This window comes from Arvicanthis niloticus, chromosome 7 (genome assembly GCF_011762505.2).
Source record: "Arvicanthis niloticus isolate mArvNil1 chromosome 7, mArvNil1.pat.X, whole genome shotgun sequence".
NCBI lineage: Eukaryota > Metazoa > Chordata > Mammalia > Rodentia > Muridae > Arvicanthis > Arvicanthis niloticus.
Genome location: NC_047664.1, coordinates 75,277,476 through 75,304,015, shown reverse-complemented (window position 1 = coordinate 75,304,015; position 26,540 = coordinate 75,277,476). Strand labels below are relative to the sequence as shown.

The following is a 26,540-nucleotide window of genomic DNA, read 5'->3' as shown; positions in this document are numbered from 1 at the left end:
AGTCAAAAGCTGAAAACATGAAAAATTAACAGAATGAAGAGAGACTATGTAGAAAAAAAATAGCAAAAGTTAAAAAATAAATGTCAATTATTAAAATCCTCTGAAAGATGGATAAAGAAGATAGTGAAAAACAGAGTAAGATGTTAAGTAATGAAATTTTTCTTGGAAATGAAAAACAGCAGCAGAAATAAAAAATCAAGTAGAAGAATTCAACTGTCAGTAGAAACCTCCTAGAAAGATGAGATGGAAATTAGAGCAAAGACAGACATCACAGGATTAGTCTAAGAGGTGCAGTGCATCAGTGAGAGATAAAGAGAAGAAAGCAGAACAAAAAAAGAAAATCCAGATGTGAAGTCCACATGTTTGCAAACAAAGGCAACGGGCCAAGTTTCCAACACTACTGATTAAGTTCATACATGTGCATACAGTTTATGCTGTACATGATAGTTAGAAAACTATTTTAAGAAAATGTCAAAAGCAATGGACAGTGACACAAATCCGCACTCCAGGCATTCTGGAGGCTGAAGCAGGAAGAGAGCCAAAATGAGGTCAGCTTGGGCTACTCAGAGAAACCCTGTCTCAATAGAAAATAAAAATCAATCATAAAATGGTATCAAAAAATGAGAAAATGAAAGAAAAATAGCAAAAAGGTAAGGAGAGAGGTTATAGTTGATTTGTTCCCTAATGGTCACTTTCTCTTAAGCCTTACCTAAATTTTATAATTGCCAATTTTTTTGTGCCCAATTGAGAGGCTTTTATACCTAAAGTTTCAGCTTTTATTTGGCATAGGAAAAGAAACAAAACCAGACAGACATAGTGGCACTTGCCTGTAATCCTAGCACTTTGAGGCAAGGCACAAGGTTTTTGAACTTGAGGTCAGAGTGGGCTACCTAGCAAGTTCCAGACCACCCTGCATTACACAGCTAGACTCCTCTTCAAAACAAAATGAATACACAACCAACAAAACCTATTCCCATGAAGGTACATAAAAGGCTCTTCTTTCCTAGATATCAAAGTGCTGATAAACACTGATAACAAAGGCATCTAGAGGTTGTTTTCTCTGCTCACTGGACTTGTTACTAAAGCTTCCATAATGTGAGGGGGATGAATGCCTTCAAAAGGGCTGTTTCTCACTTGGCTTTGACTATCATTGTGGAGACAGGAAGAGAACTGCAACTGTGACTTTGCAGCCCCTATTCCTTGACCTAGTCGCCACGAAGACCAGCCTGTTTGTTTCACTGGCATGCTACTTATTATGCCAACCCCCTCTCTGACCTTTTACCTCACTTACAGTCCACTTGGCAGTCATTTCTTTTCCAAAATGCAGATCTGCACAATCTCTACTGCTCAAGAACCTTCTAATGGTTGCCTGCTGTTCACATAAATGTTTCATGAGTATCTTTTCATATGGCTTTATTTCCACCATTTCCTACAGACCACAATATAACCAAAGTGGGGGAAATGGTCACCTAATTAAAATCACTAAAATTAATCATCCCCAAGTCAATATTTCTACAGATTTACTAGCATTTAAACACTTGATCAAGGCAAGAAAACCATTGGACAACAACCATAACTATATATGCATAAATGTAAGCTATATACCTACAACTTTTAAGAAAGGCCAGCCACTATAGTTCCTTACTTCACTGTTTACAAATCTAAGGTTAACAGAACTATGTATTTATTAGCTGATGGTTTATAATGGCAGTTCTCACTCTTCTTAGGAAAACAAGACGAAACAAAATCCACCAATGAAATGAACTAGCTCATTATTAAACTTAACTATGAATTTGTTCTAAAAATTCTATCACAAAATACTCAGTGCCTGAGCAGACATCTAAAAAGTTGATAATCATTTAAAATGGAGTAAATATCACCAAGAACAAGGACCAAATACTTACCTAGAGTAGGACATCAATTAAAACTAAAGTCTCTACATAGAACTGTGCCCAGACAGCAGCTACATCTGCGGATATAGCAGATGCATTGTATAAGGCAGTATTTTGGTGTCCCAAAAGGGGCACAGAGTTCTATAGCCAGGCCCTGAGGTATAGAAAAGGTTCCTGACTAAAGAATTAAAACCAAGGGGAGGAAAGATTACCCAACCAAGCTTCAGAAAAAGCAGCAATGAAAATGTAGTACTTTTCGTTGGACAGACTTGATGTCACGTGATCCCATCAGCCTTCACGTCACTCATAGGAACCTGTTTCTTTTAAGTATCATTTTAAAACTCAGTGGTTCTGCTCAATTCTTAAGAGGCTGTCAGAGACCACCTCAAACTCTTGAAACCACCTTCACTGTGAGTTATTATACCAATGATTTTAGTATCAGAGATAAGAACTGTTACCATCCCTCCATTTTTTAAGAACTGGGAAAATAAAAAGCTTCTAATTCTGCTGCTAAGGAGAAGAGCAAGACATACTAGTGCAGCACCTGCGGCCATAACCATCACATCCTACAGGTGTGTGCCACCTATAATCACAGCACAGAGCAGACAACAGTTTTACTTGGCACGTGTTAGTGTGACAGGCTAGAGAGTCACATGCTTGCAAAAGTAAACAACAACCAGCAAATGCATAAGTCACCAGGAAGCTAAAGGTTTGGGAAAAAAATGTAGCTGTTTCTACTTCAATTTTCTCCCCTGAACAGTGGGATGGGAGCAGACTCAAGAACAAAAAAATGAGAGCAACCAAGGATAATTTACTAAAATTCACCTTAAAAAGATTGAATGTGCCATCTTGGATCTCTGCACCTGGTGTAACTTCCATAGTACAGTCTTCGGCCTAAGTTAAATAACATATTCCCCATTAAGATACCACACAATTTTTAACTGATAGGCCACATAAGAGTAACTAGCTGTGGCTAGTCTGATTTGAACTAAGAACATACAGTAATCATCAACATGAAACCCAAGGGAAGGAAGGGAATATAAAGAAACACAGCTGTGAGAACAAATACAGCATTTAATCACCTTGTTAGGGGGAAAGTGACTTATTTGGGGAGTCAGAGTGGAACAGTAGAGGCAGGGTTACTCTGGAAGATTTCCTAATTACCGTAATCTTGTTTGTCGTTGAAGTAACAGGTATAACTTCCAGTCCCATTCGAATTCTCTTTTGTTTTTCACAGTAAGCTTTCCAAGTATCTTCATTAAAGCCATAATTAAAATAATCAGAAAGATCAGCACCTGAAGATGAAACATACTTTTAGGATGGCAATATTTTAACTCTATGGCAGCATCAAAACTATAGTGTGATATAAAAATGTACATTTAGAGAAGCTATGAAGCAGGACAGCGAGCTCAAGAGGAAGGTGTAGGGGACTGGAGGGGCTGCAGAGAACGTATGGGGTAGGTATGATTGAGGAACATTATACACACGTATGAAAATGTCATAATGTAACCCATCATTATGAATAATTTATATATAAGAGAACATTAACATATTTTTATGACATTCATAACACCCTTAAATTTCTACTAGTTCTCAAAATTACCACAATGAAGCAAAGACTGAAAAACATTTTGATCAAAATGATTTCCTTTAGAAATGGTATTATAGTAAATGTATGAGTCTGTATTTATGTTAATTCCAGGGATAATAATATTTAATATATCAAGTCCTCAGTACTCATTATTTGCTTAGGACAATAAACAAGACACTGTAAAAGACAGTGTCTTTTATACTGCTGCTCACAAATTTTTTTTTAATCATTTAACACTAAAACCTTTTTGGATATTAAAATAGAACCACATAATCTTACCAGGTTTCCGCCATGGCTTATCTTCAAAAGAATCCAAATCTACTTCCAACAGTGGAACTCCATTAATGCTGCCAGGTGCATCAAGGTCCACTCCTTTGACTTTGGTTCCTATTTTACAGAAATGCAAAATGGCAAAGAAGCTATATTAGCAAGAAGCTAGAAGACAAAAAGAGAAAACATAAATCACCCTTTACCACCCTTCCTGACCATTAATAAAACCAGACAAAGTCACGCTTGAGGATGAGTAGGGTAAAAAAGTTAGGGGCTCACACAGTGTGGCCTGGCGTGGTGGCACATGCCTATCACACATGAAGACAAGAGGACCAGGAATTCAAGGCAAGCTTCGGGTTTACAGCTAGGTCAAGGATAGCCTAGGCTACATGATATACTACCTCAAAACAAAAGCAAAAGGCTGTAACATCAATGGAGTTGCTAATGCCATAATTTGTGAGCCAAGAAAGGTTTCTCTTAAAGTGTTACAAGACAGGCAAAGTAACACAACCAGAAAAGGCCAAACGTTTGCTGTTTGAGATGTCTCTGATAGAGAGTCTGCTTGTGTATATCACAGACAGTGAAACACGAGTGAAAAGAGCTAATACAATCTACTCAGGACCTATTTTCATACTGATGAAGCTGCAAACACAAATGTTACCTGTATTTCCATAAACTCTTCCCCCTGCCTTGATGTTAAGATTTACTGGTGCTGTTCCATAACTCCTAAAATAGAATAAAAATTAACTTCAAAAACATATAGTAACAAAACAAAGATATTCAACACAAAAAATGAATAAATAGGCACACAGAGTTTTACACTGATTTTTAAAGTTTGTTATTTATTACAGCATTAAAAATAATTCTTAATTTTTTATGTTATTTTATGTATGTGACTGTTTTGCTTAAATGTGTACATCACAAACATGCTTGATGCCCAAAGAGGTCAAAAGAGGGCACTGGATACCTTAGAACTGAACTTACAAATTGTTGTGAGCCACCATGTGGGTGCTGGAAACTGAACCCAAGTCCCCTGCAAAAACAAGTGCTAAGCCATCTCTCCAGTCCCCAGAACTAATTTTTTTTTAAGGTCTGACATTTTTCCATCTCAAAAATCTCCCAGGTACTAAACTCAATATGCCACTATAGCAAACATCTAAGAAGCATCTTTGATGTTACCCCTAGTTCCTTAACATTCAGCCATCCTGCAGCAGTGACAGCTTCTTGCCACAGCTCCAAATACCATCGGCCACTGTGGACTTTTACATAGTGTATCCCCACTACACATGAAGTACTTCATTCCTAAAAATGACGTCACTTAGAAGAACTGAGAAACAAAGACTCTGGAGAATAAGGAAAACAGCGTTAACAGGAGGTTAATAACTAGAGGGGAAGGGACCACTCCTAGGACACCTGCAATACCCACCCCCACATCTTAGCCTGGCTGTGACTACAAGAATGCATATGGATATCGATAGATGGATGGATATATATCTCTATCTATATAGTGCTCTCTCTTCCCCCCCCCTCTGTGTACACACGTGCACGCGCGCACGCGCGCGCACACACACACACACACACACACACACACACACACACACGGAGAGAAAACCAAGTTACATTTTAAATGTAATAACATGCATGTGACAAATAACTGAAGTTAAACCAGCCAATGTCCAAATACAATTAGGTGTGCAACTCTAGCCAAGTTACTCAGACCACTATGGATTGTGTGTGTGTGTATATATATGTGTATGTATGTATGTATGTGTGTGTATATATATATATATATATATCTCCTAGTAGCCAGAATGTACTATATATGAATACATGAAATTATCAAAGAACAAAATTTAGTACTATTAATTTTTAAAAACTCAGTATCCTACCTATATAGTAATAAGGAATGTAGTGAGAAACAAATCAGGAAATCAATCCCATTGAAGAGGAAGGAAAAAGACCTCTTCAATGAAAATACTATTGTAAAAATGGCAATATTATAAAAAACAACCTATATTTGATTAGGTATAATCCCATCAAAATAACAGCGACATTTTTCATAAAAAGAAGAAAAATCCTAAAATCTATATGGAAGCATGAAGGACCTTGGTAGCCAATGCTATCTCAACTAAGAACAATGCCAGAAGTATCACTATACCTAACTATAAAACATACTAGATGACCAAGAACAAAAACAGCACCAGCACAAAAACAGACACTGGATCAATGGAACAGGATTCATACAGAATAACCTCACACAATTACAGTCACCAGAGCTTCAATGCTACAACAAATGTCCACCTACAGAAGAATGAAACTGAATCCTTCTATCACACCCTGAACAAAAGTCTATACACAAACTGATCAAAGACCAAAACTGCTATGCTGTGGAAAACACTCCGAGAGGCATTTAGTTCCATCTAAAAATGAGTCCAATAGTTTAGTAAATAAAAACAAGAACAGAAAAATGGAAATTACATGAAGTTCACACTTTCCAATAGGAAAGCAAACAACTGAGTGAAGACAGATACACATGACAATGACAGGAGTAACATACAGAATAGATAAAGAACTTAAGAATAGGGCATGGTCCCACATACCTTTACTCCCAGCACTCAGGAGTCAAAGGCAGGAAGATCTTTGTGAGTTCAAGACTAGCCTAATCTCAGGACAGCTAGGGCTGTTACACAGAGAAACTCTGAGAACAAGAAGAAGAAAAAGAAAAAGGAGGAAGAGGAGAATTCCAAAAACAAAGCAAACATCAAAACCCCATAAAACCTATTTCATAATCAGACTAATCAACGATGAACCAACAGTTCTCATATCGCTAATAAACATTTTTTAAAGTTCAACATTCTCAGCCATCAGAACACCGAAATTCCACTTCATACCAATCAAAATGATTAATGATTATCAAAACAAAACTCCCAAAGATAAAGTTTTAGTAGTCATCTTATAAACAGTGATTTGAAATCCCAAACCTCTTAATTCTACCATAACAAAACCACAATCCCTATTTCAATGTGTTTGCTTCCAATCCTTTAATATCCCCGTGTTCAGTGAGCTGGCAAAAGTCCATTTATTTGGTCCAGTTCATGGAACACAAATCTTGTTTTACCAGCACTGTAGCCTAGAAGGCCCCATAGACGATGATTAACTCAAAAACCAACAAACAAATAATGATGGCTGCCAAGAAGATATATGTTAGCTTGAGTTGGAAATAAAAATTAAAAGACCTAAATTAAGGTTTGTATAATAAAACAAAAGAATCACAAATGAAAATTATACTTTAGTGTTCCATTTCTATCCAAAGAACTAACACTAACCAATGCGCTAGCACAGAGGTTTTAAATGCAGCAGACACTGCTGCTTTTCTAGGCCTTCATCAGTAACTGCAAGCAGAAAGTGATCAACCACCTGTAGGAACCTTAGTTCTTTCATATTGTGGTAAGAAAGAATGTAAAATCAAACAATCACCCAGTGAAGATCGAAGCATGGGGTCTTTATCTTTATAATGTGCATTCATACAAGTATAACTCAGGGCCACCAAGGTGCCAAGGATTAAAGGCACTTACAGCCAAGTCCCAACGACAGACTGGAAACAGAATGGGAGTCTTACAAGGAGTCCTCTGATCTACACACATAAGCCATAGCACATGTGGCCCTTGTCAAGGCAGATCAAACCACTTACCCATACTGTGGCGCTCCCGTTTTGATGTCTCCTATAGTGACGTGAACATCATCTTCATCATCGTCACTGTCACTATCACTGTCGTCTTCAGTCTCAGTCACTTTCTACACCAAGAGAAACAATTACAAAATGCAGTAAATAATCCAATTTAGCATTCAATAGTAATAAATAAAAAATTATTCTGGGGTTTTGAAACTGATGTATCAGTTGACATAAGGGATCAAGTCATACAGGATGCTGAAAGCTATGTTAAATGCTGGTTTTATTTGTAAATAAAGTGTGAAGTTCTTAACAATGATTTCAAACACCAGAGTAACGGGATTTCAAAGCTTAATATGTATGTTACCGGTTTCGCCACACCATTTTCAGCAGCTTCCTCTTCGATCCCAGATGGAGGATTAGCACTGCAAAGAAAGAGAATGAGCAGACAGGTTGGCTGCTGCTGCTGCTGCAAGTGCATAGATTATACAGTTTCAAGCTATCCCTACTAAGAGATTCTAAAGTTATTATCTCTACTGGGTGATAAGAACAAGACTAGGAAGCCTGTCGGTTTTCCTGTTAAGTGTATATAAAAAAATTGACAGAAGCAAAGGTTGGGCTTCCTTGGGAGTTGTCAGTCAGCCTGCATAGCCCTGGATGTCCTTCATCATGTAGACTGAGATCTGACTGCCTCTGCCTCCTAAATCCTGGGACTGAAGGGCTGTATTACCACTCTCTGACCAAGAGGGTTTTTTTTTTTTGTTTTTGTTTTTAAATAGGGTTTCTCTGTATAACAGCCCTGGCTGTACTGAAACTCATTTTATAGACCAGGCTGGCCTTGAACTCACAAAGATCAGCTTGCCTCTGCCTCCCTAGTGGTTACAGGTGTGTGCCACCACTACCTGGCTTGCCCAACAATTTCTTAATGACATACAATTTGATGAAAGGACACAATTTGAGTTTTTCATGTTTTTAAAATATACTGCATATCATACCACATTTACTCCTGAATCTTTACTGAATATCTGCTGTGTACCAGGGACTAGTACTATATAGTCAAGGACTACATAATATGGTTTCCCTTCTCCCTGATGCCCAGGAACTTCTATAACTTTTAGTGCTCAGCACACGTTTCTGCCTGCTTTGCCATGCTACTAAATCAGATAGGTTCTTTAGTCTATCAAAAAACACAATTTCAAGATTATATATATCTTCATGGAAGTCTGTCCTGTAGTTTGCAGCTGTAAGGAACCTAATTTTGATGAACTTTAAAACTAATCACCTTTAGAAGGCAATTTTGACTTGTTTTGCAACATAAAGAAATATGTTCACAGATAAAACATTCATATTGCCATGTGACTCAAGCCATTAGCCAAGAAATAATACTTCCAGGACTATAGCATAGTCAGTTTCTTGACATTAACCTTTAGCTATTTTACAGATAGAAACTTCACTTTTTCCTGTCCTAACACAGGCCTCGAGATAAATGTACTACTGTAATTCTTAATTTATATTTTGCTTAAGTAAACTTTGAGAGAGCCAGAAACAAGTTTGCTTGCTTGTTTGTGTGCACACGCCTGCAGGCAGTGGAAGGAACCCTCAGTATGCTTTCCCCTTCACAGCACAGTGCATAATATTCAGCTAACACTGGACAAATAAAGCACAACAGCATCATGAACAGTGTGATGCAATGCTTTAAGGACAGAGGTTTCAGCAATGAACCACACACAACAAAGATGGGCAATTTCAACAGCAGGGTCCTAGGCAGTATGCAATAATACGTACCAAGCTGTATCCTAGTTTTGTCTCAACTCCTTTCTCTATTAGACATAATGTTTTAGAACTTTTAGCTCCTCATCACCATTAAAACACAACAATTATAAGCTTTTTCTAAAAAAGTAAAAATATAAACACAAATGCCCTCCTATGGAATGACACACACACATACAACTTGAAATGAAATCAACAACAAACGTAGGCAGCAGTACTTAAAGAAGGCAGGAATGGGTTAACTCCAATCAACTACCATTCTGTGTCCCAGAGAACTCAAGAAAGAGCAATGAGAAAGGGAACTTTGAGGAAGTAGAGCTGGCTCAGTGGTTCTGAGCTTCTGTTGCTCTCCCAGGACTTAGGTTTGAGTCTCAGCACCCACAAGGTAGCTCACAACCATCAATCCCAAAACACAGTCCCAGGGGATCCAGTGCCTTCTATCTTCGACAGGCATGAATGTGGTACACGGCCATACATGCAGGCACATATGTCCTGCATCACACACATCAACACAAAAAATTAAAAACAAAACAACAAAGTAAACTTAGAATTCTAGTTAAATAATAAAATGCAGAGATAAAGACTAGCTCATAATAACCTCTTTGGAGGTTATTTCTATTTTCACTCCCTTACCTCCTTGTATCCCATCTTGGATTTTATCTCCTTACTTGTAATGGATTTCCACCACCAGTACTCATTTTAGAAACTCCATTAATACATAATTCACACTCATCCATTTAAAGACTATACTTACAGGGATATACTCTGTTCACAGTGTAACAATCATGTTATGAAATCCTCGACTGTATACTTAGCTTCCCAAAAGAGTTAAGTATGTATCACTAGTCATCCCCATTTCCTCCTATCCCACTGGTCTTTGCTTCTCTATGGGTTTGCGTATGCTGGAAACTTTATCTATTGAATCCCACATGCCCTTCATAGCTGCTTCTTTCCTTTAACACATGCTCTATGTGTTCACTCATACTGTAGCAATCAGTACTCAATTTCCTTCCACCATGAAATACTTCCAGAAGGGTACACTGCATCCAACCTATTCATTTGTTTTGGTGGACAGCTTCCATTTTATGGAGTAGCAATGACTGATGCTAAGAACAGTAATGTTCAAATTCATGTGTTCATGTGTTTCCACTTCTCTAATTTAGAGTGAGTAGGACTGATTAATTAATTATAACTGTTTAAACATTTGAGAAAGCTCCCAAGGAGACACTTTATAATAGCAGCAGCAGTATACAATCAGCCCAGTTTCTGCATATCTTCATTATAGCTGTTCTGCCTTTTGGATTATAGCTATCGTGCTAGGTATGAAGCACTAATCCCTACAGTTTGAAAATCTAAATATTCTTTAAATGCTTTGTGTGTGTGATACATGTAGAAGCCAAAGACATCATGTATCTTCCCAATCCCTCTTCACCTTTCTTATCTGAGACAGTCTCGAACTGAACTTGGAGTCCAACAATATAGAGTAGACAGTGAGTACTAGAGATCATGCTAAGTCTCTCCTAGGGTGGCTTCATTCATGTCCACGTGCTTATGCTGCATGCATGTCCCCAATCGAGCCCCTTCTCCAGCCTTTAATTACTCTTAAGACCACTCCACTCCTCATTATCTCAGACACCTGATCAAACTAAAGCCAATTTAGCCATGTACTTATATACATTAGTTGTAGTGGAATTTTGAGTAAATGTTTGCTTCCCTGGGCACTAGAAAATACTAAGCTTTGTATAATAACAAATAAAGTTAACTTAAAAAAAATCAGCTATCCTGCTCATAGTATAGTAATAAGCATAGTTTCCTTCCAAAAACTAGTTCCATTATGAATCTAAAATATAAAGCAGTGAATTACAACCAAGAGCCAGGCATAGCGACACATGCGAGGCAGACAGACATCTTTGAGTTCGCGGCCAGCCTAGCCTAAAGAGTGAATTCCACGCCTGTGAGCAAGAGCCTGTTTCCGAGAAAAAAAAAAAATATATACTGAAAGTAAATGACACTAATAAAAACACTAACAAATTATGAAAGTAATAATTTTCAGTTATTTTAATTCTTATAGTAAATTATTTTTTTCTTAGTAATTTAACAACTACTTTCAGCCAGGTGTAGTTGCTCTCAGCTTTAATCCCAGAACTTGGGAGGCAGAGGCAGGTGAATCTGAGTTCATGGCCAGCCTCGGCTATACAAGTGAGTTCCAGAACAGCCAGGGGTATAAAAACTACACAGAGAACTTTGTCTTGGGGAAAAAAAAAAAAAAAAAAACCCAACTACACAGTATACACTGCTAAGCTCAGTTAAGTGTCAAAGTTATTCAATGATGAAAAGTTGGCAAATACCTAACTCCAAAAATTGTCCTATTAGTTACTAGAAAACAAGACGGAATTAGCCTGAAATAGAAAAAGTCCTTCAACCTTTGGTCAAAATGCAATTACACCAAGGATTATAATGAAACAATCAACAACTTGCTAGAATCACAATCTGTGTAAGACATCAATAGGAGAGTTCACCAACCTGGCATTTTCTTCTTCTGGCCTTTCAACTTCATTCTCATCTACCAAATAAAATAAAATAAAGTAAATAAAGAAACCAAGCTTAAGCAGCAAGTAGTATAAAGATCTGAAGGGAAGATCACAAACACTAACCTAGATCCTTTGTCAAATCACTGTGCACATGCACGTCCCACGGGCCTACAAGCATAGCCAAAGTTAGATCACTTGATAAACAAAACACATCTCTTATGGAAAAAATACAAGACTTTACTGCTATTAATATAAGCTTAATTTAAGAGGCAATGAGGACTTACACATCCTGGTAAGAGAAACTTCACACATTTCACGTTTTGAGGGTAATATTGATGCTGTCTTTCCATTAAAGAAATAATTTTACAAGTTTATCGGAGTTACATCACTAAAAGGCTGCTTAGACTTCAACGTTCACTTTTATGTTATCTATGGCAATTTATGTCAAGAATGTATGTACTAGGAAAGAACAAAATACTTTCAAATCTCGTATAACAGACAAGGGGGATTACGACTTAAAGTTAAAAACCAGACATCAAACATGTCCCCCACAAAACCAAAGTACATGATGCATTAAATCTGGGGACACAAATACAAAACACTGAATACAAGCCTACTGAAAGAGTCATGGTGTACAACTATGACGTGAACTATAGCGCAGTCTATTAAAAAAATACATATATTATATATATAAATAAATAAAACTTCACCTTAATACAGGAGACAATTCAGGATTTTCTTTATGGACCATAGTGTATTCCATCTCTGTCTCTCTTAACTAATAATTTTAAAGCACGACTTTCAGACAAGGAGGTACCCTTGCAGGTGCATTCCATACAAACTGACCATCAAGAAACAAGACGTTAGTTTAATAGCATTGACTTTATTTAGCTGTTATCACAGATTGACTGTTTCTGAAAGAAAGATAACGAGGAGGGGGACCCAATAGCCACTGAGCAAGAGACACACCGAAGCAGCTCAGAATCGATAGAAAGAGCATGAATAGAGAGCGCAGAAGCGAGGAGGCCGGGACGGTGGGGAGGGGGGCGAGCCAGGGCTGCCCGGCCTCCTTGGCCCGCGTCCACCGCGCCGTGAGCGCCTGCGGGTCCAGGCGAGGGCCGGGAACAGGCCGCACTCGGCCTAACGCAGGCCTGCCAAGGCTAATACAAGAGGCCTCGGGCGCCCGGGCCTGAAACGCCGGGAGGAAGGCCAGAGAGAACCCGGGGGACAGACAGGAAGTTCCGTACCGCCATACAGCCACTCTTCCTCCTCATCCCCTCCGGTCCCGCCGCTCAGCTCCACCAGGCGCTCCACCTCGCCGGCAGACATGGCCGCCCCACGCACAAGTTAAAGGCGGCGATCAACAGCCCTTTCAACCCCTTCCCCAGCCTCGCCGTCTCAGGGCGCGAGATGGGGACGGAACCCGCCGGTAAGCGAACGAAGAGAGCGCGAGACTCAAATCCAGGGCCGACCTCGGCGGAGGCGGCTACCGTGAATATTCAGGGACTGGACCGCCTGCGCATGCGCAGCAGCACCCAAGCGGCGCGGCGTCTCTAGGTGGTTTCGCTTCCGCGGCGGCAGACACCTGGGCCTCTCATTGCGCAAGCGCCGCGCATTGGCTCCTCCCCCTTCCTCCCCACCCCAAGGATTCCAGCTTTGCTTCTCAGAGTGGATTTTTCTCTGGCTTCTGGTGTTCTTTGAAGTTCCCTTCCCCCAACCTTCCTTCCAATCCCCAGTTCCCTTTGCTACACCATTGTTCTATTTTGTCGTTGTTGCTTTTCTTCCTCCACTGTTCATTTTAAAATCCTGAAGGCCATCCTCCCACACGTGTTTACTTGACCCCGAGTCGTACTTGTCAATTCGTCGAAATTTTAACAACCAACAACAAAAAAATTAACACATAAAGGAAACATTCTCATTGTTTAAAAAATTATTAGTATCGGGCATAGTGGAGTACCCCTTTAATTCCAGCACTTGATAGGCAGAGAAAGGTCATCCTGATCTACAGAGTGAGTTCCAGGATAGCCTGGGCTATATAGGGAGACTTTGTGGCCGGAAAGTTTTATTTATGTTAATGAAACACAAACTAGTCATTTGAGTGGAGGGAACCTCAGGTGGAAAAAAAAAACAAAAAAAAAACCAAAAAAAACCCGCCTCCATAAGATCAGGCTGTAAAGAAACCTGCAGGGCATTTTCTTAATCAGTGATTGATGGGGGAGGGGCGAGCTTTAGACTTTATATCACCTGATTCCACATTACCTAAGTAGATCATGTAGGTTTTAACTCTTCTTAGTTTTGAACTCACTCTTGTTTGCTATGCCCTGTTCACCTGTAGGAAATTCTTGCATTGTTTTAACTTCTAAGTTACAACCTCCTCTGTAAAATCTTCCCCGAATTCAACAAATGTGTATGAAAGTCTTCAAGAACTATATAGATTAGTCAGAAAAAAAAAAAAAAATCCGTTCTTTAATGAAGCCTGTATCCTAATGGAAGAGTGATGCATAGACTATAGACAGACACATCATGCTGATAAGGATTTAAAAATAATAATAGCTGTAAAAAGCCCCAGAGCCAAGTGATGAAAAGGGAGGTGTAATCTTATATAAAGTGGAAATAAATAAAAAGAAGTAGATGCCTGCATGGAGAGAGGCCAGGGGTTTCTGGATAGGGGGTACTTGACAAGGAGATGAGGAACATGCAAAGGCCCAGAGACAGTGGAGTCCCAGGCACCCAGCTGTGTTTGGAGTAGAGTGAGGGCCAGAATGTCGGTTGGTTGGTCGGTCTGTGGCAGGACTGGGGTGAGGGGAGTAAAGAAGACAGAAACTCTCTTTAGACCACATACCTCTCCTATTGGTTGTGATCAGTCTTATTTGACTACATAGCCACTTTCCCCAGAATCTTCACTAGGCCAAATCTGCCTCCATCTTGTATATCTTTCACTTCCATTTGTTGTCTGATGCACCATATCCTTTGGCCTTTGATACAAGAAATAGAAAGAAGGTTTACTATCTGCTTGAGAGTACCATGGGCAGGTACTCCCAATGGTTAACTCCATTTTCACTGTTTTGTGCATCTAAAGTAAAATTGGGTGGTTTTGTGAGAGAGTTGATTGTCTTTTGCACAGTGGATTGCTGTTCCTTCCAGTCTGGAAACGAGTTTGTCTTTCAAAGCATTGTTTAGGCCAATACAAAGAGTTGATGAAAGATGGAGACTGCGGGAGGGAGGCCTGGGTGGTGGAGGTAGCACTTGAGCTAGGCTTTGAAAATGATTTCTACAAGCAGAGAAGCTCATAAATGACTAATAACCAGCCTGCAAAGGCCTCTTCCTTCCTTCTTTCCCCTGGTACGGATACACTTCCTTAGTTAAGATTAATCTCTCCATTTGCCATGGGAAACTTTGACATTAAGTAATTTGACTATTTTATAGACTGTCTCTCGCTTCTTATATTATGAACTCATCTCACTACTCATATCACATTTGTCCTGGGTATACTCATTTGCCACTTCATGATTTATTGCCGTTTATTCTTAGCGAAGATGATGAAGGTGAGGACGATGATGCTAACCGGGGCCTGGTAGTGAGTGCACCCTGTGCTTCCAGGTCAGGAGGCTGAGGCTAGAGGTTGACTCAGGCTAACAGAGTAAAACTCCATCTCAAAGTAATGTCAATAATAATGAATACTTTCATATGAAATATACTCTTGAGAAGTACTGAAAAGGAGTGCTTGGTTATAAGGATTTAGCAATGGATAAATTGCCACTAAAATGATGCCAGGAGGCCAGGTATGGTGGCACATGCCTTTAAAGCCGGCACTTGGGAGGCAAAGGTAGGGAGATCTCTGTGAGTTTGAGGCCAGCTAAATAAATAAATAAATAACAAAAGTTATGATGATAAGAGCTAAAATTTAAAGTGTAATGTTCAGTAAGTGGGAATACCATGATTATAAATGTATTTTAAATGAATATATTATTTGGGTCAATATGTCACTGTTGCCAACATGTTACTTATTTTTCAACGTTTTTTATCTTACAAATCGGTAAGTCTGTCTCTTAATTAATGTGTGTTACATCCACTTGCTGGAAGGTAGCAGATAAAAATGAGGGCTTCAAACATGAAAACATATGACTAGGGACTGGGGAGGTGACTCACTGGTGAAAGTAGTTGCCATGATAATATGAAGACCAGTGTCAGATGCCCAGAGCCCACATTAATTCTGAATGAACATGCCAGCCCACCTGTAATTCTAACCTCTGGGATTCCCAGAGCAAGCATGCTAGCAAGCCATACTGTCAAGTTCTGGGTTTGATTTAGAGAGCCTACGTCAATGAATAAGATGGGCAAGCAATTGAGGATGGTTCCCAACTACAACCTCAGGTCTCCACATGTATGTGCACACATATGCACATACACAGGTACATATATGTGCACCTTCATACATGCACGCACTGGAGTGGAAATTGGGAAAAGCAAACATTTGACTAGGTAGACCAGCTGGTATCCTTTTGTGCACTCAGCCTTTTCTCCTTTATTGGGCCAGAATGATGATGCACATGTAGAACCTTCTTGTTCCCAGATACTCTTCTGAGGAATTACCCCCATCTACTATCCTACTCTCTGAATCTTCACATCCTTAGACATGGGACTTTATATTGCTAGTTGTTTCTGGAGCATTGCCCAATCTCCGATTCACTTCTCTGCTGGCAGGTGAAGTGTCTTACACCTTTTAATGAGAAGAACAAATCATCTTTAGTCTTGGTATTTACTGGATCCTGTCTCATAAATCACTGTATGGGAAGCCATCACTGAATACTAAAGCCAAACTCTAAGCAGTCCTCTAGAGGATCTAGACATGATGCTCTAAATCATTAGAAGGAATGCAGCATCATGACCATTTCTGTAGAGACAGACATACACACGACAGCTTAATAAGCTAAATGTGATGGTCTTAAGCAGCTCAGCCGATCAGAAATTTATTACTTCAGCCATAACACCGGAGAGAAAAGGTTTTTACCTGTTTTTTTCCATTCTTTATCCAGCAACTCTCTTGAATAGCTAGCAGGTATTTCAAACTGATTCCCAAAGTAGAACCAATAAATTGTCCTTTTGGACATGCTCTGTCCATTCTCACACTTTCCCAGGTTGTAGGCATCTTACTGTTTGCAACCACATCCAAACTGTCAGCTCGTCCCCCACCCCGCAACCCCCAGCTCCAGCCTCTGATTCTCCCTTTTCTCTCCGCTTCTCAGGCCTTTAAAAATCCACTACCAACATCTACTAGCACTTCCTATAAAATGTACCCCAAAGCTGCCCACTTTTTTTCCCTCTCCAGTGTTATACAACAATTAAAGTCACATGAAACCCCTCAATGGCTGTTTCTTAGGGTAAATTGAAATCTAGTTTCCTCACCTGTGGCCTACCAGCTACATGTACCGTATGGCCCGCCTGGGCTTTATACTGCATGTATTTTAGATTTTTAAAATACTTTGGTCCCCCATATTGCTGCTTCTGACTGAATGTTTGTGCTACAATTCCCACCCCACCCCCACCCCCATTTCTATGCTGAAACCTTAAATCTCCTCTGCAATGGTGTTTATAGAATGGCCTTTAGAAAAAGAATTAGGTTCTTCCTAATGGAATGGAGATTGCTGTCTGAGCTCTTCCAGAGGTCCTGAGTTCAATTCCCGGTAACCACATGGTGGCTCACAACCATCTGCAATGGAATCTGATGCCCTCTTCTGGTGTGTCTGAAGACAGCGACAGTGTACTCACATACATAAAATAAACAAATCTTAGAGAGAGAGAGAGAGAGAGAGAGAGAGAGAGAGAGAGAGAGAGAGAAGAGATAGGAAAGCTATCTGTGGAGTCCAGAGATAACATTGTCATTTCTTTGGTTCTTGTACACTACTACCAGGCCACTGTGGTCCCATGTCGGGGGAAAATTCTCCTCCTCCTACCACTCACCTTAAACACATCTACCTTGCTTCTTCATTTCTCCTCATTCACAGATGATGGCAGGATTTGGCACGGGACAAAGTCTTCTCCCCATCACCCAGCATTACACTGAATGACTAGAGTACTGTCTTAGTGTTCTGTTGCTGTGAAGAGACACCATGACCATGGCAACTCTTAAAAAGGAAAACATTTAACTGGGATTTTCATCATAGCAGGAAGCATGGCAACATGCAGGCAGACATGGTGCTGGAGAAGTAGCCAAGAGTTCTTCATACGGATCTGAAGGCAGGAGGGGGGTACTGGTCCTGGCTTGATTGAGCAGCTGAGTCCTCAAAGCCCACCCCCAGTGACACACTGTCTCTAACAAGGCAATACCCCCTAATAGTACCACTCCTTATGGGCCCATGGGGGCCATTTTCATTCAAACCACCACATATGTCCTATTTGTTTTGTGTGTGTGTGTGTGTGTGTGTGTGTGTGTGTGTTTAACATTCTGAAATCCATTCAATTTCTCCACCATTTTCTTCCTTCCAGAAGTTCACATTCAAGGCTTTCCCATGGATTTTGTTAAATTCTGCAACTGTTTGACAGGAAATGTAGAGGCTCAGTACTTTCTTTGATCTTACCCTTGTACTCTTCCAACTTTTTCCCTCATTCCTTTCATACCCTATTTTCTCCAGCATTGTAGAGATAGTTCCTAGGACTCTTAGGTCCACTCGCCACCTCTGTTCCGTCTGCTAATCCACCTATCCTGCATACCTGTCTTCTTGCATGGGTTCAAACCCAATAGATTCTTTGCAGACTCCACTTTACTGTTTTCTTCTTTTGCACTGGTTAGTGTTGGCCAACCAATTCTTGAAACACACTTCCCCTGTGACTTTACACACTGGCTCCTCTTCTGCAGACTTCCTTCAAGGTTGCTCAGAAGTTTCTTCGTCACATCCTTATCTTTTATATTTTCCATACTCTCTTAGAGAAACCTCAGCACATCTATACCAATGATTCCCAAATTACTAGACTTCTTTCTGCAAGCTAGAGTCATGTTAGCATGTTATCAACCTAGTACGTATTCCATTTTTTTCTTTTCCTTTATTTTTTCCTGAGACTAGGTTTCTCAGCACCATAGCCATGATTGTCCTGAAACTTACTGTGTAGAGTGCACTGGCTTCACACTCCGGAGATCCACCTTCCTCTGCCTCCCAAGCTCTGGGATTAGGGTGTGCACTACTATTCCTGGGTCTACTAGTCATTTCTAACTGGATGCCCCCAAGTGTTTTTTTACACTATCCATCTTCACCTATTTGATAGCTACTTGAAAGAGAATATATAACATTTTTGGAAGGATGTAGAAAACGTGGACCTTTACTCATTAGCTACTGTGAAGAACACTGGTTCCTTTGAAAAGCTAAAAATATTTATATGATGCAGCAATTTCAATTGGAAAGATAGAAAGCAAAATGTGTAAGATATCTGTGAAGCTATGTCTAGAGTATTATTATTTATAAAGGCTCTAGAGTGGAAAAGCTCAAGTGTTCATTGAGGGATGGATGAATACACACAATGTGCTATATGTGTACTACAAACTATTCAGCTTTTAGAAAGAACACAAAAGCCAAATCAAAAGGACCAACTAAACAAACAAACAAACACTGGGGCTGGAGAGAAGGCAAAGTGATTTAGAGCTCTTGATGTTCTCGAGGCAGTTCTGAATTCAATTCTTAGCACCCCATTTTTGGTAATGCACAATCTCATGTGATTCCAGGTCTACACAAATAAAACTTTAAAATGAAAGAGCAATTGGTATGCGTCACAACTAGACGAACATGCGAACATTATGTTAAGTAAGTCAATCACAATAAAGCAGATAGTATAGGGACCCAATTATATGACCTACAGTAGTCAACTCAAAGAGAACAGAATTAAAGTAGTAGCTGGAGGACACTGTGTGTGTGTGTGTGGGGGGGGTGTTGCAGGGAGCTGGGGATGAGGATGGAGATTGTTACTTAAAGGGTATAGTTTTGAAACTATTTTGATTTTGCAAAATAAAAAGTTTCAGACACTGGTTGTACAACAGCATGAATGCTTTTAATGTTGCTGAACTGCACATTTTAAAATGACTAATGATGGACATGGTGGTACACATTTTTAATCATAGCACTAGGGAGGCTGAGGCAGACAGATCTCTGAGTTTGCAGCCAGCCTGATCCACATAGTGAGTTCCAGGACAGCTAGGGTTACACAATGAGATCACACACACACACACACACACACACACACACACAAACTAGAATAGCAAATTACTAAATTTTTTATCTCATGCATGTTTCCACAATGCCTTTTTGCCTTTTGATTGTGTGTGTGTTTGGAGACAGGATTTCTCCTCTCTCTTCCTCCCTCTCCCTCCTTCTTTCTCTCATTTCCTCCTTCCTTCCTCCCTTTCCCTCCCTCTTCTCTCTCTTCCCTTTTCCCCTCCCCCTTGCACCTTTCCCCCCACCCCCTCTCTCTGTGAGCAGGTGGAGGACAACTTTCTGGGTCCTTTCTGTTTTTCTACCTTGAGTCCGAAGGATTAAACTCAAGTCATTGGACTTATGTTGCAAGCACTTTTAGCCTCTGAGCCATCTTGCTAGTCCCAATAGGTATTTCACGAGGCTTTTGTGCATTAACGCAGAAGATAACCTACACACGACCAATTATTATGTAGCAGTAGTTACTTCTATTTTCTCTGGTTTCTCAAAGTTGAGATGGGGAAGTGTCTGTGCTGAGGACATTAAACTTCAGACTAGGTTTTATTATTCCCGAGAATTCTTAACTGGGAGGAAAAGGAGACGTGAGCTGACAAAGAGGAACGAACATAACCCATTTCTATTCTTTCCTAGAAAGCTGCTGCCTCCAGCTTTTCAGGGATTACTGATCCACTAAGCACATCCCGTTTCTATCAGTGTAGACGTTCCTCCCGCCAGCCCGCGCGCTTGGTCGGCCAATCAGCGCCCAAGACGTCATCACACCGCGCGCAAAGACCGAGCGTCAGAGACCGGCCCACGTGTACCGTGTTGACTGTCAAAGTCTCAAGGTACTCAGTATCCGGAAGCTCTGCGTTCTGACCGAAGTTCCTGCCCATCCGCCGGTGAGACCCCTGGCCAGCAGGCGAGTACCGAATCATGAGCGCCGCGGGCATACTGTCTTTTGCCCAGCAAGGCTGGGAGCAGGTGCTGGCCAAAGTGAAGTGGTCCGTGGTCTACCTGGACGCCGCCTCCGCGGAGAGCCTGCACTGGAGCTGCGGATCAAGCCGACTTCTGGAGGCGGTGAAGGGTCCTGCGTGCCACCTGAGGGAATTTGAACCCCATGCAATTGGCGGTGGAGCCAAGCAGCCCCGGGCGGTGTTCGTTTTGAGCAGCCTGCTGAAAGGCCGGATAGTAGAAACGCTACAAGACATCATTTGCCGCAGTCACTTTCAGCACTGTGTGGTGGTCACAGCCGTGAGCCACGCAGTCCACCTCACTGCTAACCATGTACCAGCGGCTGCAGCGGCCGAACTAGAGGGGCAGCAGCCGGTGTTCGAACAGCTGGAGGAGAAGCTCTGTGAGTGGATGGGCAACATGAACTACACAGCTGAGGTGCTCCACATCCCGTTGTTGCTCGCCCCTGCCGCTCCCCACCTTGCCTTTACTCCAGCCTTTGCTACCCTTTTCCCACTGCTACCTCAGGATGTATATGTTCTTAATAGTGCCAGACCCGACAAGAGGAGGCTGAACAGCTTGGGCGAGGTGGATGCCACTGCCCTTACCCCAGAGCTGCTGCTGTACATCAGATGCCTCGTGTCAGGCCTCAGTTCTCTATGTGAACATCTAGGGGTACGAGAGGAGTGTTTCGCCGTGGGTTCCCTCAGTCGGGTCATCGCTACAGATCTGGCAAATTATGCCCCTGCCAAGAACAGGAAAAAGACTGCTACAGGCAGGGCTTCCGTGGTCTTTGTGGATAGAACTCTGGATCTCACAGGTAAGTGGGATTTCTGGGAGTTCTTCATCTTCGCTTTCCCAGCTAGAGGGCCTTTTCGTTGATTCAGCGGATATGTTTTATTGGCCTCATATTGAGGTTGACAATATGAAGATGAAATAAATGAATCAGTCCCTGATTTGACAGCACCTGGAGTTTAGTTTTGTCTGGTGGAGGGTAGACATAAATAAAGCACAATTTTATTTGTTAAATGCTGTAACTGGGCAAATATAGCTTTAGTGTGCATTGCTTTCGATAAAACAACTTCTCTTAGTCTAAGAGGCTGGAAAAATGAGATGGCCTTGACATGGAGGAAAGTGTAACCACCTGCGACTCTTAGAAATTTCCAGATACCAGTTGGCTTAATTAGGAATTCTATTGCTGTAATGAAATACCATGACCAAAAGCAACTCGGGGAGGATAGGGTTTGTTTGGCTTACACTTCCACACCATTGAAGGAAACCAGTACAGGAACTTAAACATGGAAGAAGCCAGGAGGCAGGAGCTAATGTAGAGGTCATGGAGGGGCTGCTGCATATTGGCTTGCTCCATATGGCTTGCTCAGGGGATGGCCTTAGTTTGCTCCCTAGTACCCACATGGTGGAAGGAGAGAACTGACTTCCTCCAGTTGTCCTCTGATCTCCACACACACAATGTGGCTTGCACATGCATCGTTCCCCACACATATACAAATCAATAGGTAAAAGTAATTTTTATGAAGTGAAACTGAACGTACATGTGAGAAGATGGAAAAAAGAATTCTAGAAAATATTTTCAAATGTGCATTGATTTATTCTTAGCTTTCATTCTTTTGAAGTTTGTATAGCAATCTCAAATTGCAGCAATGTAATAATTATTTATATGTGCAAGGAACAAATCTAACCTTAAAAATAGGTGAAGAAAAAATGCTTTCTGATTCATGATGTGAGCACTTATTTTCAGAGGTCAGCTTTTTTCTATAGTTAAGTAGATGTAATTCAATATCAATAATAGTACGTGCTAGCCACTCAAAATGATTGTTCTCGGTGACAATCAGAAAACTGGTATCATTAAGCATTCCCTTTTCAGGTTAAACAAAAAATGTTGAGTGATGTTATAAAAAACAGTAAGAAGTATATTTGAAGTTTTATCTTAATTAGATGAGTTTTAGGATCATAAAATAGAGAGGAAACTAAATGGTAGTTCTGAGGAAATGCTAGTGGGCTCAATCTTTCGAGTGTGCCCTGAGGGTAATCTTAATTCAGGAGGGCAGCAGTGGCCAGGTCATGCCCAGAGGGCAGAATTCCACAAAACAGAAAACATAAGCCCACAGGTTTCCATATCTCCCCATCACGGCATCTCTTACATACTCCGTAAGTTTTCTCCTTCCTTCATATTACAAAGGAACACTTGTCCTTCCTAACACTTTTACCTATGTCGACTAGCTTACTGCTCTTTCTTCTCACGTCTCGTGGGTGCACTTCTGCTGAGCACCTCCATGTATCATTTTCCCCCTTTTCTCAGAATGTAGCCTGTCCTTTCTTGACTCCTCATGATCACTCAAGTTCCTTTCATTTGGCTTCATTTTGTAGCCAGCTTGAGAGAGCTGTTTCCACAGTAACTTGACTTCTAGTCTTTTAGAGTTTTGGATTTTAAAACTTCCTGAGATCCTGGCTTCCCTGGTGCCTTCTGTGTTACCAAAGCCTTGGGTGCATCACAGTACTCCTTTGTTCCTCCTGAACCTCAGAATAGCCTGTAGTACAATAGAGCAAAGCAAAGAGTGAAAGGAAATTTAGGGATAGGGAGGTGGTTCAGCGGGTGAAGCACTTGCTACACAAGCATGAGGACCCGTGTTTGGGTTCTGAGAACACACCCAAGAGCTGGCTGTGCTGGCCTGGGCGTGAGAGCATCCTTAACTCAGTTCTGGTCTTGGCATGGAGAGGCAGATCTAGCCAATCAGTGAGCTCCAGGATCAGCAAGCCTGTCAAAAACAAAACAAAACAAAAACAAAAACAAACAAAAAAAACCACAGAAAAACAAAAAAAGATGGAGAGCCACAAAGCAAGACATGCATTGTCCACCTCTGCCTTCCATAAGCACATGCAAGGATGAATATTTTTAGCAAACACACACACACACACACACACACACACACACACACAGGCACACCCCTAGTTAAAAATAGAAAGTACAAAAGATAGAGAGCACTCATAATGATGTTCCTGTGTGGTTTTATCAGCCATAAATTTAGCATGCTGGCTTTACCCCCGTCTGTCCTCCTATCATGGTATTCATGTTTTCTAGTTTGCTTTCAGTTGCAATAATAAACATGGTGACCAAAGGCAACTTGGTGAGGGAAGGCTTTGTTTGGTTTCAACTTCTAGGTAACAGTCCATCACCGAGTGAAGTCAGTGCAGAAACTCAGGCAGGAACCTGGAACAGAGACCATGGGTTAATGCTCTTAATGGACTTGCTTTCTTGTACAACCCAGGACAACATGCCCAGGGGTTGGCACTGCCTACAATGGGTTAGGTCCTCCTTATCAATCATTAATTGAGAAGATGCCCCATTAGAATGTCATAAGACAATCCAATGGCGGTGACAATCCAATGGCGGCTTTTGTTTAGCTGGGGTTTCCTCCTCTCACATGACTACAGTTTGTCAAGTTGAGAAAGACTAAGCAGCAGTGTTCCTAGTTACACATGATCTCTCCGGCTTATCTCCTCTCACACAGTACCTCAAACAACTCCCAGTGAGTGTTCCCTCACTCCATATGACTGTCTCTTACTCCCAAGAGAGGCCTTCCCTGCTGCTGTCTTACCCGCTTCCTGCCTGTGCAACATAATGTTGACCACTAGCCAGAACTAATTGGTTGCTTCTTGTTCTCCCTTCATGAGACTGTATGTGTGTGTTTGTGTTCGTTCTACTTTGCTATGTATTTACTAGTGGATGGAACAGTTACTTGAAAACATTATGTCAATATTTATTTATGTACCTGCTGATTGATAAAATGTATTGCTGGATATTGAACTCAGGGCCCTTTGCATGCTTGGCAAAAATGTTCTACCATTGAATTGCGTCTCCAGGCCTTGATGTTTTGAGACAGGATCTTCTAAGTTGCTCCCACTGGCTTTGAACTTACTATGTGGCCAAGGCTTATTGTGAATTTGTTAGCTTTGCCTTTTGAGTACTGGGATTTCAGGCATTGTGCCACTAGCCTGGAATAAGCATTTGTTGAATGACTGGGTGGGTGAGTGGATTAAAGTTTGCTGGGAACTAGACAGTCACCAAATTTAACACACTTTCTAACTGCTTCTGAGTTTCAGTTGCACCATTGGCCATTCACTCATGTAATCGGTGTTCTGTAAATATCATATGTCTTGAACACTGTGTGGTTGGTACATTGGGGCCACACGGTAAAGCTTGTGAAAGGAAATGAAGTCAATTAACCATATTGATGCAAATATTTCATTAAAAACTACATTCACGTTACCTTATTTGATCATTCAACAAGTTAGATGAGGCATTAGGAGAAAAATCAAGCTGCAGAATTTGGTTTTTATGAACCAAACAGTCAGACAAACCACACAGATGGTAAGCAGTTAGCCATGTATGACAGTGTTGTGTATTTCCAACTTTTCAGTATTTCATTAAATTTCTAAGTTTATCCTTTGGGTTTTGAACTGTCCAAGTGAGACAACCTCATACGTATTATCTGCCTTCCTCACCCTGGAGAATGCTAGGATTAAAGGCCTGTTTGTACCTAATATCTCTAACTACCTTAAAGATGCTTCTGTTAGTTGGCTTACTTCTATCGTGTCCTTTAAGCTAGTAGTGAAAGCAGGCAGAGTATGGGGTGGACACATTTTAAGTTCCTGAGAAAATTTTGAAAGGGAACAAATAGGTTTCTTGGTATAGATTCAAGGCAACAAATAAAAGAGAAAAATTTAGCCCTTCTGTCAAAGACCCATGAGAACTGTGACAATATGAATCCCAAGAGCATGTTGAAACTGTAAGGAGCTCTGCATGCTCCTCTCCTTCCCAGATACTCAGGGCTAAGTGTTTTGGAAGAGGTGAGCAGGGCCAGTTTCCTGCAGAGTCCAGGGCTGGGAGTGTATGTGCTGGTGTTGGTATTGTGGAGTGCTCCCCTCCAAGTATAACAGTCATTGTTTTCATCTGAGCAGCTGTGTTACTTGCAAGAGACCCCTAAGATGGGTGGAGCTTGTTGACTGTTGATGCTACTTCATGGAGTAGGGGTGGGAATTCTGGCACTTCCTGGCTGGGAGGTGCTAGAGTGTGTAGAGTGAAGGGAAACACACCATCTGTGTAGTGTTGGGGAAGTCATCCTCTGTGCTGGGATGATGTTTTTCATGGTGGAGTAGTTTTGGGGTCACTTGTATTCCTGTCAACCTTCACGCATGCTCTGTAAGTAACCTCAACAAACTCCGTGGTTTCTCAAGTTGGACTAAGGTGGATCATACTTTGGTTTGTCACTGATGGTCTATAAGGAGGTAGTAGATGTTTACATCTCTCTAGGGAATGAGTTCCTGCAACTATAGAAGATATTTCCCAAGTGGGGTGAGGTCCTGTGTATGAGATGGTAGGTGGGGATAGCAATAGCCTGGTGAGGTGATGAAGCCAGGGTAGTAGAAAAGATTATTCTCTGGGACATCCTGTGTTTGCCTATCTTCTAGTATGTGGATTCCAGATTGTTTGTATTCTTATCCGAAAATAATCTCCCTCTGGCATAGTGTAAGCCAAGAAATTTCTACATCCTGCAGGAGTCAGTTCTCTACATTAACCATGTGAGTTCCAGGGAATGCAGTCAGATTGTTAGGCTTGGTGGCCAGAACCATCTTCTACTGAGCCATCTTGCTGTCCCATCTCTTTTC

At 41.0% G+C, this 26,540-nt stretch overlaps 2 protein-coding genes across 15 annotated transcripts in view; one reads left to right on the top strand and one right to left on the bottom strand.

Annotated features, from left to right (window-relative positions):
- The window catches only part of Fip1l1 (factor interacting with PAPOLA and CPSF1), a 58,401-nt gene extending 45,131 nt beyond the window's left edge, over positions 1–13,270 (bottom strand). For 6 of the 13 annotated variants that reach the window (XM_034509006.2, XM_034509005.2, XM_034509015.2 and 3 more), the window contains exons 1-9: positions 12,972–13,196; positions 11,848–11,892; positions 11,717–11,756; positions 7,791–7,848; positions 7,445–7,548; positions 4,415–4,479; positions 3,763–3,870; positions 3,057–3,187; positions 2,718–2,786 (exon numbers count right to left, since the gene is read on the bottom strand). In XM_034509006.2, coding sequence (XP_034364897.1) covers positions 2,718–2,786; positions 3,057–3,187; positions 3,763–3,870; positions 4,415–4,479; positions 7,445–7,548; positions 7,791–7,848; positions 11,717–11,756; positions 11,848–11,892; positions 12,972–13,053 — 702 coding nt within the window. In that variant the 5' untranslated portion in view covers positions 13,054–13,196. Of the gene's footprint in view, positions 1–2,717; positions 2,787–3,056; positions 3,188–3,762; positions 3,871–4,414; positions 4,480–7,444; positions 7,549–7,790; positions 7,849–11,716; positions 11,757–11,847; positions 11,893–12,971 lie in introns of all 13 variants that reach the window. The other 7 variants (XM_034509013.2, XM_034509017.2, XM_034509014.2 and 4 more) reach the window with 3 other exon arrangements.
- Positions 13,271–20,617: 7,347 nt separating this feature from the next.
- Positions 20,618–26,540, top strand: part of Scfd2 (sec1 family domain containing 2) — a 314,061-nt gene continuing 308,138 nt past the window's right edge. The window contains exon 1 of one of the 2 annotated variants that reach the window (XM_076938659.1): positions 20,618–21,672. In XM_076938659.1, coding sequence (XP_076794774.1) covers positions 20,835–21,672 — 838 coding nt within the window. In that variant the 5' untranslated portion in view covers positions 20,618–20,834. The remainder of the gene's footprint in view (positions 21,673–26,540) is intronic. The other variant, XM_034509376.2, reaches the window with a different exon arrangement.